This window comes from Falco peregrinus, chromosome 5, assembly GCF_023634155.1.
Source record: "Falco peregrinus isolate bFalPer1 chromosome 5, bFalPer1.pri, whole genome shotgun sequence".
Lineage (NCBI taxonomy): Eukaryota > Metazoa > Chordata > Aves > Falconiformes > Falconidae > Falco > Falco peregrinus.
In genome coordinates, this window is record NC_073725.1 from 78,423,324 (window position 1) to 78,441,524 (window position 18,201).

Below are 18,201 nucleotides of genomic sequence, written 5' to 3' on the forward strand. Positions count from 1 at the left end.
CCCGGCCCCGCCCCGCCCGCCCCGGCGGCCCCGCCCCGCGGAGCCGGGAGCTGCACCGGGCCCGGCCGGAGCGGGTCCCGCGGCGGGGCCTTTTCCTCAGGGCGTAGGCCCGGAGCCACGGGGAGGGGCGGGGGCCCACCCACCACCTGCTCCCGGGGCGGTGCTCCGGCCCCCCCGCCCCTCACCGGCTTCCCCGTTCCCGCGGAAGCCGCTCGCCGCGGAGCTGCGGCCTGGCCCCGCTCCGCTACACCCGGTCCCCGCCCCGTCCCCGTCCCTGGCCCCGGCCGCCGGGGCGCTCCCGCAGCCCCGCGATGCCGTCCAACAAATCCGTCTCCGACGCGCCCATCGTCCAGTTCACCAACTGCCGCATCCTGCGGGGCCACCGGCTGCAGAGGTGAGGGTGCGGGGTGCGGGCGGCCGGGGGTGCCGGGGGTGCCGGGGCTCACGGCCGCGCTGCAGAGCCGACCGGGAAGCCGGAGCGCCCGAGGTGCTGTCCCCAGGGCCCCCGTGCGCAGCTGCCGGCTCTCGCCCCCCGCCCTCCCGCTGCCCCCCGGCCCCTCCGCCGGGTTTCATTCCGAAGGAGACGGGCGGGCGTGAGGCGCGGCCCCGCTCCGCGCCCTCGTCCCTCGCTTTGCCGCCCCTGCCCGGCCCCGTGGCCACCGCAGCTGACGGGCTGCCCGTGAAAATCCCGTTCCCGTGAGTTTTGTAAAGCCGGAGGCCGGGCAGGGGGAGGGCTGCCGGCGCTGTCGCTGCTGGAAGAGCAGCTTTGCCCTGGTAGACATCAGCGGCCCCGTGGCGGAGGGTGCTGGTGGGGTCTGTCCTGCCCGAGGCCACCCCTGTCACTGGGCCATGGCCACCTGCTCCCGTGTGCTCCACTGCAGATGTCACAGGAGCTTGGTGTGTGTCCTCCTTCAGGGAGGACCTGTGGGTGCGAGAGGGGAAGATCCTCAACCCGGAGAAACTCTTCTTTGACGAGAAGGGCTCTGCTGACATCCAGCTGGACTGTAAGGACAGCATCATCGCCCCCGGCTTCATCGATGTCCAGATCAACGGTACAGTGAGGCCTTGTGCAGAGGGGTAGGGGGTCCCAGGTTTGTCCATCCCAGACCTTCAAACCCTGCTGCATGTGTACTGCCTGTGACCAAGCGCATTTCAGCTGCTCGAGATAGACGTGAGTCACCAAACCAACGATAAAGAACAATTTTGCCCATGGTTGCTGCTGTCACGTCACTGATCCCCTTTGGCTAGGCGGGGTTTTCAGCCCAGCTTTCCTCTTAACCTCATTTTTATCAACACTTTATCCTGCCCCTGCGCTGGCAGGATGCCCGCCCTACCCTCTTTAGGGTATCTCCAGGACAGAGGGAGGACAGAGCAGGACTTCTCAAGGGAACAAACGATACGTGCAATAGCTCTTTCCTGAGGGTCAAGAATGGCTTGTTCGATGGTAGTTTATGTTGGAAGTCGAATCCCCTTTTCAGTGGGAAATCCTCAGATTTTTGCCCCACATCAAAATACAAATTCAGTGCTCACAAAACATGGGAATGCTGTGGGGAAGAGCCCTTCAGTAGGACAATTGGTTGGATTTGTACTCACAGCGCCTCATGAATGTAGGACAGAAGTGCTGGTGGAACCCTTTGCTTCTGGTCGGTGCCATACAAATGGAGCAGCTCACTCCAGTCATGCAAAATGTTTCTTTGGCGTTTTTGGGTGGGAAAATGTCCACTGGGGAAGCTGCAGTTTCATCTCGGTTTTGTTCGTGGTGCAGGAGGCTTTGGGGTGGACTTCTCCCTAGCTACAGATGACTTCAAATCAGGGATTGACCTGGTCAGTCAGAAAATCCTCTCCCATGGAGTGACCTCCTTCTGTCCCACCCTGGTGACCTCTCCTCCATCTGTGTACCACCAGGTAAGGGACTTCCTCCCCTCTCATCCGCAGGGTGATAAAGGGCTGAGGTTGGTACCAAGAGGTGAGAGGGCCAAGGCTGGACATGTAGAGACTGGAATAGCTGCCTTGGTGCAAGAGCCATGGGCAGGAGGAGCTGGACTTTACCCCTGGATTTCTTGGCCTTAACCTTTAGACTGCTGAGGCACCTATGTCTCCCAGGCCAGCTTTGCACAACAGGGCTTGAGCTGACTTTTTCTTTGTAAGCTGTGTTTGGCTGATGGTCTCAAGTGGTCCAGCGGCAAAGCTCTCTCCAGACCCAACATCTGGATTTGTTTTGGCAGGCTGGGGTGCTGTATCTGGGATGCCATGTCTGACAAACCCCTTTTCTCTAGGTTCTCCCTCAGATCAGTATAAGAAACGGTGGATCCCATGGAGCAGGTATCCTGGGTAAGTGGTTTTGTCCCTTGCTGTTCTCCCTGGTGTTACCCTCATTAGGCAACTATCTTGCTGTTAGGGAAAAGAAGCTGCTGTGGGGACAGCATAGTTGGGAGCTGGAGCTCTCTCGATGGGAGGGATATACAGGTGGGCCCAGAGCCGCTTTCTCCCTCAACTTGTGCCTGACTGTTGCAGTGGTCTCGGTCGTTGTACCCACACAACTCCAGCCCTTTTGGTGTCTTGGCTTGGCCAGTTGCCAGCATCTTTTGCTGTGCTGAGCTCCCAAGTTACCTGAGCCATGTGTTTTGCTGCAGGAGAGCGGCAAGAGCTTGACTGGAGCAGGGTGGACACAGCAGGTTTCTTGGTCCTTGGTGCGGAGAGGAAAGGTCATGGCTTTGTGTTCCTGTTTGGGCAGGGGCCCATTTGGAGGGACCGTTTATCAGCAAGGAGAAGAAAGGAGCGCACCCAGAACACTGCCTCCGCACCTTCGAGGCAGGTGCTTTCCAGGACCTACTGACCACCTACGGGTCTCTGGACTGTGTCCGGATAGTCACCCTGGCCCCAGAGATGAAGAGGAGCAGTGAGGTGATCCAGGAACTCACCAAGCGGGGCATCTGTGTCTCACTCGGTAAGGGCTGGGGCAGAGGGGGCTTAGGGAGACTCTGTCCCCCCTGTGCCACATGGGCCAGGCAGCCCCTCTCAGGGGTGCAGCATCTGTAATGGTGTCTCAGTGCAGCTGGGCGGAGTGGGATTTTCTTTGGCCTGGCCTATATGGAGGAGACAGACCTGTCACAAATGGGGACCTTGCTCGACACTGCAAATCTGTTGCCCTTTGTACAGTAAGGGCCAAACATCATATGGATTGAGGAGCCCTTCCCATTTAACACCAAGTAGCATTTGGTGCTGCTCAAACACAGGAGAGAATAGCAGTCTTATGTGAATAAAGATGTAATTGAGAGTTGATGATGTGGTGAAGTTCCACTGCTACAGGCCTTATTTGACAGGTGAGATCATTTTCCAAGGGTTACTGCTGAGTTTTGATAATGCTGCTTTTCAACCAGAAGCGCTATAGGAGACCTCTTACTCCAGTGTCTTTTTTTTTTTCTTCTTTTTTCTTTCTTTTTCCTTTTTTTTTTTTTAAAAAAAAAGGAGAGGGGAGTTATTCAGGGTGAAATTCAGCCTTAAGTGAGAAGGGGATTCATACAGCGGAGCATCTCTTATCTCACAGCCACACAAAGTGAAAAACTACAGAAAAGCATGGTTTGTCCACAGAGCATTAAAGCTGCCATCCGTGTTGGGGAAAACAAAATGTTCTTTCTGGATAGTTTTATCCCCATATTCTTTCCTGGCAAAGTCCTTGCTGTCTCTACTCCCTTGATACGTCTCTGTAATGCCTTTAAATTTCCAAGGACAGCACAAAGGCATGTCCTTGGACCTGTAACCCAGCCTGAAGGCAACTTTTTCTGAGCAAGGCAGCATTTGTGATGGTTGTGATGTGAACAGTGAATGTGTTCAAGCAAAACAACCAGCCATGGCCAGGCACCTCTGTGCTGAGGCTGACATCTCGGACATCAGCCCAGGGTGGGGCATCAGAGTAGAGTCCTAGTGACAGAGTGTCTCCTCTCCTGTAGGGAAATAAATGGAGAGATGGGCAGAAGAATGTGTTGGTCTTTGTTCCCAGGTCACTCAGTGGCTAATCTCTCCCAGGCTGAGGAGGCTGTGCAGCATGGTGCTACCTTCATCACTCACCTCTTCAATGCCATGTTGCCGGTGAGTAGCCGAGGGCGCTTGCCGTGCACTGGTGTTGCTCTTGGTGCTTTCTCTCCTGCTCCCCACAGATGCATGTTCTCCCCAGCTTGTTTTGTACCAGGCTTTGCAATGAGGTTTCAGCGCTGAACCTCTGGCTTCAGGTTTCCATTGCCTGATCTAAAAGAGTCAAGGCTGTAGCAAACTTGAAATTCAAGGAAGTGCCCACATTTGTCTGGTAGAGAGTTGAGCGCCCAGCTGCCAGGCACTGTTTGATAGAGATGGCAGCTGCGTCACCTGAGAGGAAGGGTCTTGGCCCACGAGTCCTGGTGATGCTCCACAGCTTGTTCTCTCTCCCCTCGGGCAGTTCCACCATCGTGATCCTGGAATCGTAGGGCTGCTGACAAGTGACAAGATTCCTGCTGGGCGGAGGGTCTTCTATGGTATGATCTCTGATGGCATCCACACCAACCCTGCCGCCCTGCGAATCGCCCACCGAGCCCACCCCAAAGGTGAGCCATGAGAGGCCCACAGAGCGTCACCCCAGCTGTCCTGAGCACTGTGCCATCTCCCACAGAACACCCCTGCAAGTGCTCTGGCATGCTGCCCTCACTACCTAAATGAGGTCACAGCCTCGTGTGCTGATCCACAAGCCCTCTTGTCTTGGTCAGATGTGGCTAGGGACACCTTGGCCCTGCTGTAGGAGGACCAGAGTGGGGCAGTGCTCAGAACTGCAGCAAGAGCTGCAAAGCTAACGCAGCCTCTTTCCTTGCGTTCCTCAGGCTTGGTGCTAGTGACGGATGCAATCGCTGGCATGGGGCTGGCACCAGGTCGGCACACACTTGGTCAGCAGGTGGTGGAGATCGATGGGCTGAACACCTACATTGCAGGTAAGTGCCTCTTGCTAAAGAGCTGGGGACAGCACTGCCACTCGTGTCCATTCCTAGAGAGCTCAGCGCACCTCACAGTGCTGTGCCACCCTCTTGGGGTTTGGTGCCTGATGGCTCCACTGTGATTTGGCCCTGGGGAGAATGAGGCACCTCGTAAAGAGGAGAAGGTACCCCATCTTTGTGGAGGGAGGAGGAATCTGTCAATTTGTAGCTGTCAGCAACACTTTTAAACACCTTGTTGCCCAGTGTCATGGATGCCAGAGGTTCCAGCAAGGTATGAAGACAGAGAAATCCTGCAGATATTTATTGTACCATGTCTTTACTGTAACACTGCCACTTCTTGCTAACTAAGCTCCCTAAGCTGCAAGCAGTTGGAGACTGGGAAGGTATTTCAGAGAAGGATCGTTCCTTTCTCAGTTCCCTTCCTCTGTCTCTGGTAGCAGGTGCCCACATTGTGAACTAGTTTCACCCAGTCCGGGCCTTACGGTGGAGCTGTGGGGTGACATCCTGGCACCTCTCCCTGCACTGCCAGCATGGGCTCTTCCTTGCTGCATTCTGTCACTTGGCAGCAATGGCTGCAGGCCCTCCAACTTGCTCCTCATGCAGCCCAGGTTTCTGCCCATTCTGGTCACACTATGCTTTCCCACCATCCTGCTTCCCCTTGCTATGAGTTCTGGGACCCACTCAGCGCCATCCTGTTCCTCTCCCAGGCACAAAGACCCTGAGCGGTAGTGTGGCAACCATGGACACATGTGTGCGACATTTCCAAGAAGCCACAGGTGAGTGAGCCTTGCCCACAAGCTGCTGCTCCCTATGTTGACACAGGAAGAGGTATCACTTTTGCCAGCTGTGTCTGCTCCACTAGGGAACGTTCCCTCTCACCTGAGGCATGATGAGAAGCGCTGGGAACAGTGCCACTGGCTTCAGATGCGCACCTTTTTGAGGGAAGGTTTGATTTTAACCCATAGTACTAGTGAGAGGTGAACTGTCCTACTCCTTTCTCACAAAGGTGAATGATTTTCCCCTCCCCATACCCTAGGTGTTCAGTTTGCCTCTTCTCGCTTCTCTCCCATAGTGATGTTTCTTCTCCCCAGCTCCATCCAGCTGTGGTGAGGTTGTTCCAGCTCAGGTCCCTGCTAGGCTGACAGTTGCCTTAGCCAGGGGAGTTTGGGCTGCTCTAGCAACAGAGCTGTTTGTTGCCCTGTCTCCTTCCTTCTCTGTTCAAGGGTGCTCAGTAGAGACCGCGTTGGAGGCAGCATCTCTGCATCCCGCCCAGCTCCTGGGGATTGAACACAGAAAGGGAACACTAAATTATGACTCCGATGCAGGTACTGGTATGGGCACAGCAGGTACTGGTACGGGGACAACGGTGTGAGGGCTCCCAGGTGCTGGAGCAAAGCAGGGGCTGCCGTGAACACATCTTCATCCCCTGTTTCAGTGCGAGCTGTGAAGAGACTTGCTCTGCCTGGGATTTGTTCTGGACTTTTGCTCCAGTAGTTTTTCTCTTGGATGCTGGTGGTGTTTCATGAGCCCTTTGGAGAGACCCCCACATCTCAGCCAAGCATGGAGCAGGGCTGCCACAGCAAGGATGGCACAACACTGCCATCCTGCTGCTGTTTATGGGGTGGGGAGAAGCTCTTCTCCAGGGCCCAGCTCTTCCCAGCCATCTTCAGATGTTCCATTTCTCTGACAGCTGCTTCTTTTCTTTCTTGTCCAACGCAGATTTCCTGATGCTGAATGATGGTCTGTATGTGCAAGCCACATACATCGCAGGCAAGGAAGTCTGGAGACAGGATGCATTAGGCATGTGACGCTGGGCTGTCCTGGTGCCCTCTGAGGCCCCCTGGCACTGTGGTTAGCAGTTTTGGTAACCACCCCACTTCTCTTTTTTTTTTCCTAATTCCTTCTGCAACTCCCTTAAAGGAGCCTCATACCAAAGAGCTGCGTTTTCCAGCCCAGCTGCTGCTTCCAGTTACAGCCATGCCTGCAACAAATTTGTTGGTGCTCAGTTGGTGGAGTGGGGAAAGCAGGCAGATCTGTGTTGGGGGGGAATTGTCAGTCCCTGGACTGACCCGAAGGACTGCACAGCCATCCTGCATGGAGTCCCCAGACAGAGGTGCTCCTGTTGCCATCTTAACAGCAGTGTGAAGCAGTCCCAGCCTTTGCACTGTTTTATACAGCACACGCTAACCTGCCCTGTGCCCCGAGGCAGGCTCAAGCCATTGCCATTCCTCTGCCTGCTGTTTGCCTCCTCCCGGGCAGTCGTGGCTGGTTAGACATCAGCTTCCACCAGCTCAGCTCGCAGCTCTTCACATTAAAAGGTTCCTGTTGTGTCAGCAGAAGTTGAGGATCGTGTTCTGATCCCCCGGCAGTCCCTCTGTCCTGTGTCCTCAGAGCAAGGCTGGTGCAGCTTGCCAGCTTGGTGCCATTGTGGGGCTGTGAATCCACACGGGCTGAATCCTCAGGGCAGAGATCAAACCCAGGAAAACAGGTATTGCTGGTCCTTTGTGCCTTTTCCCTGCATGGGCATTGAGTCAGCAGCACGGGGTTTCAGCTGGAGACATGGACAGCATCCTGCCACAGAAGGCAATGGTCCTCTTAACCCTTTGGTCTGGCTGGCTGGGTTCTGTAGGCTCTGTGCCCAGCCATACTAATAGAGCCTTTGCATTGTCGGATGGGTTTGTGCCATCAGGCCACAGATGGGAAGCTTTTGCTTTGGGGTATGCATCCAGACCGGTGGTGACAAGCTTATGACCCCTCGGTCCAGCTCAGGGATTGAGGAAGAGGAGAACTGCAGTGGGATTCTGGCCTTTCAAGACAGTTGCTGATAGCTCATTATTCCTGTGCTTATTATTATCTTCTCTGATACTTGACTGTCAGCTCTTTTACTGACATTTGGACACTTCTGTGCAAAGACTGATGGTAATTTCAAACCTACCACAGTCAGAAGAGCCTTGCGATAAGTGTTGGACAACCTCTGATAAGCCTCAATTGAATTAGATGGGTTTTGTAGCGAGGGGAGGGCTTAGACAAGGGTTAAGCCTTAGCGAGGGTGGAGGTTGTAAAGCAAGACAGAAGTCTGATCAAGATTGGCAGAAGTGTGCTGATTTTTCCAGTACCTTTTTATAACCTCGAACAGCAACATTCGGAAGTGCTTTCCTAGCACTTTAGAGCCCTGCTGGAATAACTGGCAGCCTTGGAGAATTTCTAACATCAACTGCCAATGTCAGCAGAAACTAAAACCTCCACGACTTCAAGCATTTGAAAGAGATGTCAAATACTGTGCTGCAAAATGTGACGTGCTACAGCATTACGAGTCTCAGCGGGGCCACTTCTGACTGCTGATGAAAAAAATCCAAGGGAAATATGCATACGGAACAAGGTGTCTAACTTTTTTTTTATTTACAAAATTAAATGATCAAAAGGAAACCTAAACCAGAAGTGGCACCGTGCCTGTATATGTGTATTGCCCTTTCTTGCCCGCGGGGGGTACGCGGTGCCCGACCCGCGGCGCTGCGCCGTGCACCGGCCCCGGGCCCTGCGGCTCGGCGGGGCCCGCGGGACTCGGTCCCGGGAGGGGGCCCCAGCGGCCAGGCCCGCATCCCGGCAGGGCCCGGCGGCTCCCTGCGGGCCTCGGGGAAGGCAGGCGGGCCGCGGCGACCTCAGCTACCCCGCCGAAGGGGGGCTCGGCGCCTCCGTTCCGCCTCCTGCCGAGGCGACCCCGCCGTGCCGCGGCACCCCCCGCCCCCCCCGCCCTGGCCCCGGCGAAGGCAGGGCCCGGGGGGACGGCGCCGGGGCTTGCCCCCGCTGTACGCCAGATACCGGGCCTCGCGGGGACGGCGGGCGCCGCTCTCCCCTCAGCGCGGCGTGCGGAACGGAGGCGCGGGAGCGGGCGGCGGGGGGAGCCCTTTGGGCGGTGCACGGCGGCCCGGCCCTTCCGCCTCGAGGCCAGGGCTCCTCACAGGCCCGGCCCCGGCGGTGGCGGGCAGGTCCCGGTGGCTGGTGCCGGGCGGAGCGGCGAGCCCGGGCGCCCGCACGCTGCTCCGTGACCGGCGGTGGGCGGCGGCAGGCGGGCCGGCTTCCTTCCCGCGGCGGCTGCCCGGCATGGAGCGGGTAAGAGCTTCGGGCGGCCGCCCCCCACCTCAGTGCCCTGTTCTCCCCGCCGGCCCTCGGCCGAGGCACCTCCCTCCCGCCCCAGCTCCCGGGAGGCTCGCTTGGGACGGCATCCCTGGTAGCTCTGCTTGCCTCCCCCAGTCACCTCGTTATTTCGCTGAAGCAAGATTTTTATTTTTCATTTCCTTATGCGTTATAATGACCGACTCCTTCGCAGGTGGACTTCTGAGCCTTACTTTATAGGAGGCCGACAGGGTAAAAATACAGCAAAGGTAGTCTTAAGGACTTGTGCTTAGCATGAAGATAAATCCTGTGTGCTGCCGGTGTTGTGCTGGAGGGAAATCTCCTGCTGTGGAGACAAACTATATCATAGGAAAAGCTTCAGGAAAAACGAGGTCTTCCATTTGGGGGCTTTAAAATGAGTGGAGGAGAAAAAAAGAAGCAAAAAATCGTGGGAAGTCCTGGGTTGCCAGGGGTGGGGGGTTTTACAGCTGGTAAGTTTATTGTCTCTAATTTTTGTCATGAAGAGGGCATGCTTGATGCCCTCCATGTAGGCAGTGTGGCAGGGCATGTGTCCCACCCTGTGCTGTGTTGCTTTATGGTGTAAATTGAGCTGTTACACACTGCAGCTCAAGCATAAAGCCAAGAAAAGGGTTTATGACTCGCTGGTCTGATTTCCAGTAAGAGGGGAGAAGGCTTCAGAAAACTCAGGTTTTGAATCAGTTTTGCGGGTGGGGGATTTATGCTTCTTTTAAATATTGTGTCTTTTCCCATCCCATGTCCAAGGCTCCCCAAGGCATGTTCCAAGATGAGCCGGAGTGGTGCCTTTCGCAGCTGGAGGCAAATGTCACTTGTCTCAACTCAGCCCCAAAACAAAGTGTGTTGCTTCTTAGATAATTTGCTCTGACACAAAGAACTGGGATTACTGTTGTGGTCAGGCCAGTGTCTATGAGAGTCAAGTAAGTGTCCTGCTTTTCAGAGCGTGCTCTCTACTCAGGTCAGATTTTTCCCAGTCTTCCAAGGAAGAGACACCAAGCTAGGCTCTTGGATTTGTCAGTTGGTTTGGGGAAGGGTGGTTAAGCCCTGTGTAGCTTCTGTGTCAGTAGTGCACTTATTGCAGTGTAAGATCCATACTGTGTATAATAAGCAGCTAAGATATCCCCCACTTAAGAGCATTTAATGGTATTTCAGCTTCTAGAAGCACTTGGAGAATTTCATTTCAATTGAATGTCAGTCATGGATTAGTCAGAGGTATGAATACAGAACACTTTCAAAGGAGACAAGAGTCATCAGCATCCCACAATACGGTTTGTAAGGACACCATAACCTGTTTCTGGTCTCTCTTGGTCTCTTTCTTGAGTGCAGTAGAGGAGACAACAGCACATTCTCAAGGTCCTGCGCTCCCACGAGATTCCTCCTGTGAAGAAGCAACAAGTGATGAACGACGTGTTTGGGAACTATCGTCTCAAGATGGCTGAGAACCAAAAGAGCATGGAGAAGGCAGGTGAGCTTGAACTGTCCATTCAGGGGATGGTGATCTTTGGTCCTTTTCTGTAGATTTCTTATGTTGCAGCTTTTGATTGGATTGCCTCTCTGCAGCAATGCCTTACAGGAGGAGTTGCAGTAGCATCCCCATAGTAGGAAACTGGCATATTGATGGAAACATTATTCTCTGTCTTTTCTAGGTGTGAAACCTGGCAATGTGGAAGTGCAGCAAAGCAATGGGCAGGCCTCAGATGGTGTGGTATATGGGAAACAGTTTGACCAAGTCTCTGAGGCAAAGCCAGAGTCGTTCATGTCATCTGGCAACAGCTTCCAATTTGATTTCACTCTTTCTCAGATTGACCCAGGAGCAAGTGGCACACCTCTGGAAGCAGTCCCTGATGTCAGTGCTGCTGAGCAGATACAAACCAGTGTAAGAGCCACCAAGGAGAACTGGAATGGAGCCTCGAGTTTTGCTGCCTCTGGACAAGAACCCAAGTTTGCTTTCAATTTTGCTATCCCAGATGATGACTGTTCTCTGGTTCAATTAGTTCCAGCAAGCCAACATACAGAGTGTGCAGCAGATCATGAAGTGCTGGGTAATTCACTGCCTGCTGAATCGGGAGGTTTGCCACGTATTTCAGCTTTGCAGAAGCCCGAGTTGACTCAACTTACAAGTAGTGCACCCAACAAGGATAGAAGCCATGTCACATTGAAGATCCCCCAACCAGAGACTGCCCCTGGAGATGAGCTGGTGAGAGAGAAATCAACAACAGGTGGAGCTGCCCAGAAGAAGAAGAAGAAGAAAAAGCAGCAAAAAACATCTGTCAGTAAAAAGGAGATTGAAGAAACTGAAATCAACAGGAAGGCGAAGGCAAAGGCAGAAGCTAACAGATGTCAAAATACTTCCCACCCAGAAGAGGTCTCTCAGGTATTTAAATATTGATGGGATCCCACAGTTTATGAACCCTTGAGCAAAAGAGAAACTTGAGTGCCAAAAGACAAAGATTGCTGCTTATTTCTTACAGCAGCTCTTCTTCCTTTGCTAGGCATTTGAGGAACCTAAGTAGTGAAAAGTAAGTTAATGGTCTTTCATTGTCTGCTTCAGACTTGTGCTAAAACATTTTATGTTTAGGCTTGTGATGACTAATCCTGGGAAGCTGGGTGCCATGTTTTCTTAAAAAAAAAAATAAAAATTAAATAAATATATAATTTAAAATGGAGGTAACTGTCCTCAGTCAGTGCCAAGCTGGTATCTGTGCATGCTGAACCAGGCGCTGTGCCCCTGATTTGTGTGTTGGTGGGTAGGATGAATTGCTCACATAATGCAAACAGCAAAGCTGAGGTACCTGGTGTAGCCAAGGATGCAGCAGGGTCTGGTGCAAAGCTTAAGGGTGTTTCTGAGAAGGTTCCCGCTGTAAGGCATGGCCCAGAAACTGACTGCAGTTGCAAGTTATGTGTAAACACACTATTAAGGCACACCCTTAAGGTTTTCTAATGTTCTGCTAAGGTCCAGGTCTTCATTCCGTTTTTCTTTTCAGCACTGGTGTAGTTATTGACAAACAATGGCAGTTGAGCAATACTGAAATACAAAATTATTAAGAAAACCTTCCTTTCATTGGTATTCTACACAGAAGTCGCACTGGGTGTTCACCTGTCTCTTGATACCTTCCATCCAAAGTGCTGCTTCACCAACAATTCTACTAATAAACACTGCTGAGTACCAGAAAGGTAGAAAGATTTGAAGGTGATGGCCCTTCCAGTCCATTGGATGGAGACTGTTGTAAAGAAAAGGAGACAGCATGAGGGCTTTTCTGTTTACATGTACATAACAGTTAAAAATTGCTTCAGCCACAGCATGAACCCTGTTTTCCTCTCCCTTCCATTGCTCTGTTAGCCAGGTGGCTTTGCTTGATGGGACTTGGCTTCTTCCATCATTGTGGGCTTTCAGCTTCCTTCTCCTCGTGCATTTCAGGTTGAACAAGCACAAAGGAGCTGAGAAACCAAGACACAGCTTCTGATTTTGTCCATTGTTTGCTTTTTGATTTTGGGCAGATTAGGGTTTTTTGTTGTTGTTAATGCTTATTCCTCCCAACTGTAAGTTGATTTGACAGCTTCTTTCAGGGAAAAGGCCCTGGACAGCTTTCTAGAAAACAGCATTATGTGAATGGCAGCCAAATATAAAATCCATCAGAGGCAACTGAGTTGCAACTAAACATTTGTCCAGTGCTTTAACTTTATCCAGTGAAAAACACTATAGGGAAAATGTCATGAAGTCAATAAAGTACTCACCAGAACATAAAATTTGGAGTAGTCCTGACTTTATGTAGATACTTTTCTTCCTGTGTAGCAACTGCTGCTCTAATTTTTGGACTGCTTACTTCCTTGTGCTCACTCTGCTCTGTTGCATAGCAGTCAGATGACCAGCTGCGGAAAGAGGTGTACTGGTGTGTGGAACAGCTGGAACTTGGCCTGAAGACACAGAAACCTACTCCAAAGCAGGGTAAGCATTCAAGTAAATGAGAGATCTCACCTGTGGAAGGGTTGGCAAGCATGCAAGTGTAGAGCCAGTGAGGAGTCTTAAACTTTGCTTTGTTTCTCCTTTGCACTGCTTCAGTCGAGGAGTCTCTCCGTGCGATCAAGACACTGCGCAGTGACAAGGCTCCACTGGTGAAAAAGCGTCAGCTCATGAGAGCCATGTTTGGAGACTACAGGAAGAAGATGGAGGAGGATCTGTGCAAAGAGCTGAAGCTCATGGAGATAGGTAGGAGAACTTTGCCTGGTGGGGGAAGAGAAGAAGAAAAGGCTTCGCTCCTGCCCTTTGTATTGCTTTGTGGAGTGGGACTTCACTATATGAGATGACTAAACTTCTCTTACTCCTTTTTTCTCCCCTCTTTAAGCTGCAAAATCTGCCAGGATCGTGGAAGTGAAGGGAAGTATCCGCAACAAGAGTGGCCAGTTCGTCCGAAAGCACTCAGGAATTTGCAGGAAAAGCCAAGGTTCAGCAGGATCCCCTCCAGAGTCACCCAGGACACTTAACACAGATTCTTTCAAATTCCTAACTTCCCAAGAAGAGTTTTACTTTAATTTCTTTTAGGAAAGGTTTTTAGACTAAAACTGTGGCCGAAAACTGTGCCAAATCTCCTGTAGGCTTAAAAATTGTGGAAAGATGCTGTAGAAAATATTGTGCAAGAATCTCTGTGTATTTCTCAAAGAAAGGATCCTCTTTCAGAGTGCCTTATCTAGAGGTCTAAAACCTATCTGCCTGCTGCATGTATGACCCTAAGACTCGGTATACATGGTACTCCTCTGTTCTCACACTGTAGAAGGGCGCCTTTGCAAAATACCAGCACAGAGTCTGGAAGGATCTGGTTTTCTTCCTTGAGAATTGACATTAACCTAAGAATCTGTCTTTTATACTGGGAGATTTTCCCACTTTCCTGTTGCTTTTAAATAGAGCAGACCTTTTATAGCAGATGAGGCAGCGATGCGTGCAGAAGGCAATGGTTTGTCATGAAGATCCAGCAGCGTAAGCATAAGGGATAGTTGAATTTTTCCGCTCCTTGTGAGTCTGTGTGAGTGCAGCTTCTGGTATCCAGAAAGCACTGGGCAGCGTGTGTCATCACTGCCATCTGGAGAGTATGAGTTCAGAATCTTGGAGGAAAATGAGTGAGAATCATCCTTGCTCATTCATCTCTTTAATTGACAGGAAGAGAACTGCAAATGCTGATGGTAGTCTAGGGGTATAAGGACAGCTGTTTCCAGACAGGGAAAGATTTTTGTTGCTTGAAGCCAGGTTTTGGCCAGCTAGGAAAGATGTACAATCAGTTCTTAAAAAAATAACTTTATAAGTAGCCCAGTTACAACCACTAGTGACTCAGAGAATAAATCGGCTGCATGCCAAACCTTGGGTGGTGGTGAAATGAACGGTGAGAGCCCAAAGAATCTTTTGCACTTGATGTGTATTAAATTTTTGCTTTCCAAACAGTTGAATTTGTGTCTCCAGTGTTTAGATATTGCTCCAACCACTGAGCCCATCTTCTGTGTTCATGCAGAAAATCTTCCTCACTAAGGCTAAAAAAGCTGAAGGAATTGAAGTCCTTTAAAAGGAAACATGATATCAGGTGTCCCTAGGGTGCAGTGCTTTCCTTCCTTTTTATAGTTCAGTCATCCTGTATGAAAAGTGAGAAATGGGAGTGTAGGCAGATTCCAGGGTGTACTGAGAGCAGCTGAGAGATGGTGGAAAACATTTGCTAGGAAAGACTAAAAAACCCTGTTGTTGGCTAAAAAAAATACATTTTATTGCGAAGCTCTGATGCAGTCAGTTGCATCTGTGAGGGTTGCGGTTTGGGTGTTTATATATAAATATATACATATATATGTATTTTAAAGAATGCCTGTCTAGTCATAAGGAGAAACTGAACCTGTGTAATATATCTGATGAGGAGAAATATGGAGAGAAGACTCTCAGTCTTCTGGAACTCAGTATGTTAAAACTGGAAACCAATAGGTTATCAGACTATTATTGTACTTGCTGAGGAGCATTGCTGTTACTTTCTATGGAACAACACTATGCAGTATTTTTTGGATTTCCAGGATTTTATATTAAACATACAAGAGCTGTGTCATTGTCAAACTTTTAGTGTTTTAGTGTTTTCATGCTGTTTACTAAGAGGAAAGAGCATTTTTCTTGTGTATGACCTTGGAACTACAGCTGTTTTCTATCCTAGCTGGTTATGCAGCATATGTCTGGGAAGTAGTTACTTTTTTTTCCTTGTCTTGTTTCAAGTAGAGTTGCTAAAATGTTATAAAATCCTGTGCTGTGGAAGGCAGCAGAAGGATTCTGGGAAGCATTCTTACGTAATTGCCTCGTGCTTGTACGATTCATTAGGCGTTCACAGTCAGAATAAAGATACCAGTGAGGTAGACGTTTGGTGTAACCGAATCCAGCCGGTTTATCTCCAAAAAGGTCAGAGAAAAGTGCATCCTAATACATTAATAGCTCCTCTGTTTTATCAGATATCTTCACATAATGCTGACCTGCAGAGGTCAACCCGTATTCCTTTCACAGTGCTTCATTATTGGAGGATTCAGAAGGCAAATGCTCATCCATCCAATACTTCATAGACCTGAATGTATCGCTTGACCTGTGGACTTGAGTGCGAGACCAGAGTCGCCTGGGTCAGTGCCATGAGTGGACTCTGATACTGGATAAGACATTTTGCTTTTCTGTGTCCACTCCTTGTTTTCAAAGGCAAGGTGATGCCTGTTGTGTTTTTGACTGATGTGCCTAAGTTATTTCATTAATGATTGTGTCTTGAAGAGGTAATTCTGTAGTATTTTGCATCTGAAATTGCAGCATTTTTTGCTTCACTCTCGAGCTTTTCAGTGTTTGAAGTATCTCTGGTGCATTACTGTTTGTTTGAAAGGAAACAAGCAATGATATTAGAATTTAGGAAATGTTGTCTGCTCCATCAGTCTGTTCCCTTTTATAGGAGCCACACTTCAGTCTTAATATTTTTTTTTTAATTTAGTTTTCCCCATTTAGCATCTCTTTCTTTAGGATTTCAGTGCTGTCTAGGGTTTCGGTGATGTCTCGTTACAGCAGTGTCAGGTTTGGGTCAGAGTCTTGCTGCAGGAGTTACTCTAGTACATTTGGCTGGAGGGATGGTCCATGCCCTAAAGGCATTAACAATGTACAGCAGTGAGGGAGAAAGATGTTCTCATCTGTTTGAAGTTCTCTGTTCCCGTGTTTTTGCATTAAGGAAGCGTAGCTCAGTTTTGGTAGAAGATTGAGCTCAGTTCTGATCTGCCCATCTCTTTCTGCATCCTCTCCTCAGCTTTCTGCCATGCATTTGATAGCAGTGCAAAAGGGGTGACTGGGTTTGTGGTACTGTATCTTTTTGGCAACTGCCTCTAAATGTAGTGCAGCAGCGCCAGGTCCGGGCTCTTAGGGCAGCAAACTGCTAACAATATCGTTCAGCCTGGTTGTGGCCTCAGGAATGAGTTAAAGACAAGCAAAAAGTGAGTGCGAAGTACAACAGTGCCTCTAGAGCAAAACTTGCTTAATAGCATTGGTCTTGAAAAAGTAAAAAGCTGAGGATCGACTTCTAGAGTAACAGGATGAAGGAACACTGGAGGAAAGCAGAGGGAAGGTTTCACTTTTGAGAACAAAGTGCAAGAATTTTATAGTTTTTTCTGTGGCAGGGTGAGCCCAAGAATGTTTCCACACAGAGGCCTTAGAAATCCATGTGTGATCTCTCTTCTTTTTAGGCTTGGCACCCTCATCTGTAAAAAGATCCCCTAGCTAAGGTTAGAAAACGCAATCCCATTCCACACAGACCCTGACTCCAGGCAGGGGAGAGAGCAGGCAATGGGCAGCCTCCCCCTCACAGACCGGCTCTGTCCCGGTGGCTGCTCGTTCCCGCTTCCATTTTGGCTGTTAACCTGGGTGCTGGGCCCTAATTGGTAAGTTCTTCCGATCCTTCCCTTGGCCTTGGTCAGTGGAAGTGCAGTTATTGGTCCCTGGGCTGCCCATTTTCTGGCCTGAGTATTTGGGGGCAGAGCCACTGAGGAACAGCCTACAAAGGATCTGCAAGGGACACCTGCAGAGTTCAGCTGAAATTTCCCGAGTCCCAGCAGCCACTTGTATGAGGACTCCTTCTCCCAGGACCAGCAAAGACAGGAGGAAGCCAACAAATTGGTCCTACTGAACCTGTAACTCGGGTGATGAATATTCCCTTCTGCCACTGAAATTTTTGTAAGTGTTCTGAGTGTGGACGGCATCTAAAGATCTCTGAAGGATAAAATACTCTATTGCCTTCCTGTGGGAAGGAAAACCGCAGTCCTAACTTACCTTTTCTTTGAATCAGAAAGAAGAAAAGCTTGCCACTTCAAGCAAGACAAGTATTCAAACAGTGTAACAGAAGGAAAGTTATTTGAAGAGTAGTAAGCTTTGAACCTGCAGTTCCTTAACAAAAAAAGAGGAGAGATAGTGCTATTTTAAGATCATATGGAGGTGACAGATGATCTTGTATCTTTCTGCTGAAGTTATTTTACTCTAAAGACAAAGTTGTATTTTCTTTGCCTAAAACATTTTGCTGCTTGCTGTCTGTGCTGCTTTCATCTTTAGAGCTGCTGGAAGGTCTGTAAGGGTCTGTAAGCCACACTGCTTTAGAAAATTGAACTTTGACATCAGCTACCACGGTGCTTTGATTACTGGCAGCAGTCCTTCCCGTGGATGCTGACAGCTGGAAAGTGCTGAGCACCTACTGTATTTGGCCTGTCTGTCATCTTCCCTTTGAGTACATCGACAGGCACTGCTAGCTCCTTGGTATCTCACCGCCAAGATGGAAGAAGTCTGGGTTGTGTATCTCTGCCTGATTTTGCTTGTCATAGTGCTTTTTCTAATGAAGCATAACCCGCACGTGGAAGAGGCCAAGAAGGAGAGGGAGAGCAAAACTCCCCCGCCATCATCTTCCTTTTTCCCCAGTAATGTCGGCAAAAAACTGGAGCACACCCAGGAAGAGCTGGAGAACTATCTGGACAGGCTAACCCACGTCTTGTTTGACACAGAAGCTAGGAAAAGGGATGGTCACCATGATCAGAAGTCCCAGCATCACCATCACAGAAGTGCTGATGTGATGTCTGA

The 18,201-nt window shown here is 50.3% G+C and overlaps 2 protein-coding genes across 6 annotated transcripts; both read left to right on the plus strand.

The window, feature by feature from the left end:
* Positions 1-51: 51 nt before the first annotated feature.
* Positions 52-8,337, plus strand: AMDHD2 (amidohydrolase domain containing 2). Of its 3 annotated transcripts, XM_055803380.1 has the most exons (12): positions 55-394; positions 916-1,052; positions 1,766-1,905; positions 2,277-2,331; positions 2,735-2,947; positions 4,001-4,089; positions 4,433-4,577; positions 4,848-4,955; positions 5,666-5,734; positions 6,182-6,283; positions 6,678-6,758; positions 6,879-8,337. In XM_055803380.1, the coding sequence occupies exons 1-12, from the start codon at positions 312-314 to the stop codon at positions 7,229-7,231; spliced, it is 1,575 nt and encodes a 524-aa protein (XP_055659355.1). In that variant the 5' UTR covers positions 55-311; the 3' UTR covers positions 7,232-8,337. The 3 variants fall into 3 exon arrangements, 2 of the variants coding, with proteins under 2 accessions (XP_055659355.1, XP_055659356.1); XR_008747132.1 differs by lacking the exon at positions 6,879-8,337 and having other exon boundaries at positions 52-394; positions 5,821-6,283; positions 6,678-6,724; XM_055803381.1 differs by having other exon boundaries at positions 56-394; positions 6,678-7,064.
* A 540-nt stretch (positions 8,338-8,877) lies between these two features.
* C5H8orf33 (chromosome 5 C8orf33 homolog) lies at positions 8,878-15,186 on the plus strand. Of its 3 annotated transcripts, none has more exons than XM_055803382.1 (6): positions 8,878-9,068; positions 10,434-10,572; positions 10,754-11,481; positions 12,963-13,053; positions 13,168-13,314; positions 13,451-15,186. In XM_055803382.1, the coding sequence occupies exons 2-6, from the start codon at positions 10,506-10,508 to the stop codon at positions 13,645-13,647; spliced, it is 1,230 nt and encodes a 409-aa protein (XP_055659357.1). In that variant the 5' UTR covers positions 8,878-9,068; positions 10,434-10,505; the 3' UTR covers positions 13,648-15,186. The 3 variants fall into 3 exon arrangements, with proteins under 3 accessions (XP_055659357.1, XP_055659358.1, XP_055659360.1); XM_055803383.1 differs by lacking the exon at positions 8,878-9,068 and adding an exon at positions 9,094-9,340; XM_055803385.1 differs by lacking the exon at positions 8,878-9,068 and having other exon boundaries at positions 10,486-10,572; positions 10,754-10,807; positions 10,909-11,481.
* The last annotated feature ends 3,015 nt before the right edge of the window (positions 15,187-18,201 follow it).

Coding starts and splice junctions, on each gene's coding strand:
- AMDHD2 (XM_055803380.1), top strand. CDS start 312: ATGCCGTCCAACAAATCCGTCTCCGACGCGCCCATCGTCCAGTTCACC. Junction 1,906..2,276: donor CTCCATCTGTGTACCACCAG/GTAAGGGACTTC, acceptor CCTTTTCTCTAG/GTTCTCCCTCAGATCAGTAT. Junction 2,948..4,000: donor GGGCATCTGTGTCTCACTCG/GTAAGGGCTGGG, acceptor CTTTGTTCCCAG/GTCACTCAGTGGCTAATCTC.
- C5H8orf33 (XM_055803382.1), top strand. CDS start 10,506: ATGAACGACGTGTTTGGGAACTATCGTCTCAAGATGGCTGAGAACCAA. Junction 10,573..10,753: donor AAAGAGCATGGAGAAGGCAG/GTGAGCTTGAAC, acceptor TGTCTTTTCTAG/GTGTGAAACCTGGCAATGTG. Junction 11,482..12,962: donor ACCCAGAAGAGGTCTCTCAG/GTATTTAAATAT, acceptor TCTGTTGCATAG/CAGTCAGATGACCAGCTGCG.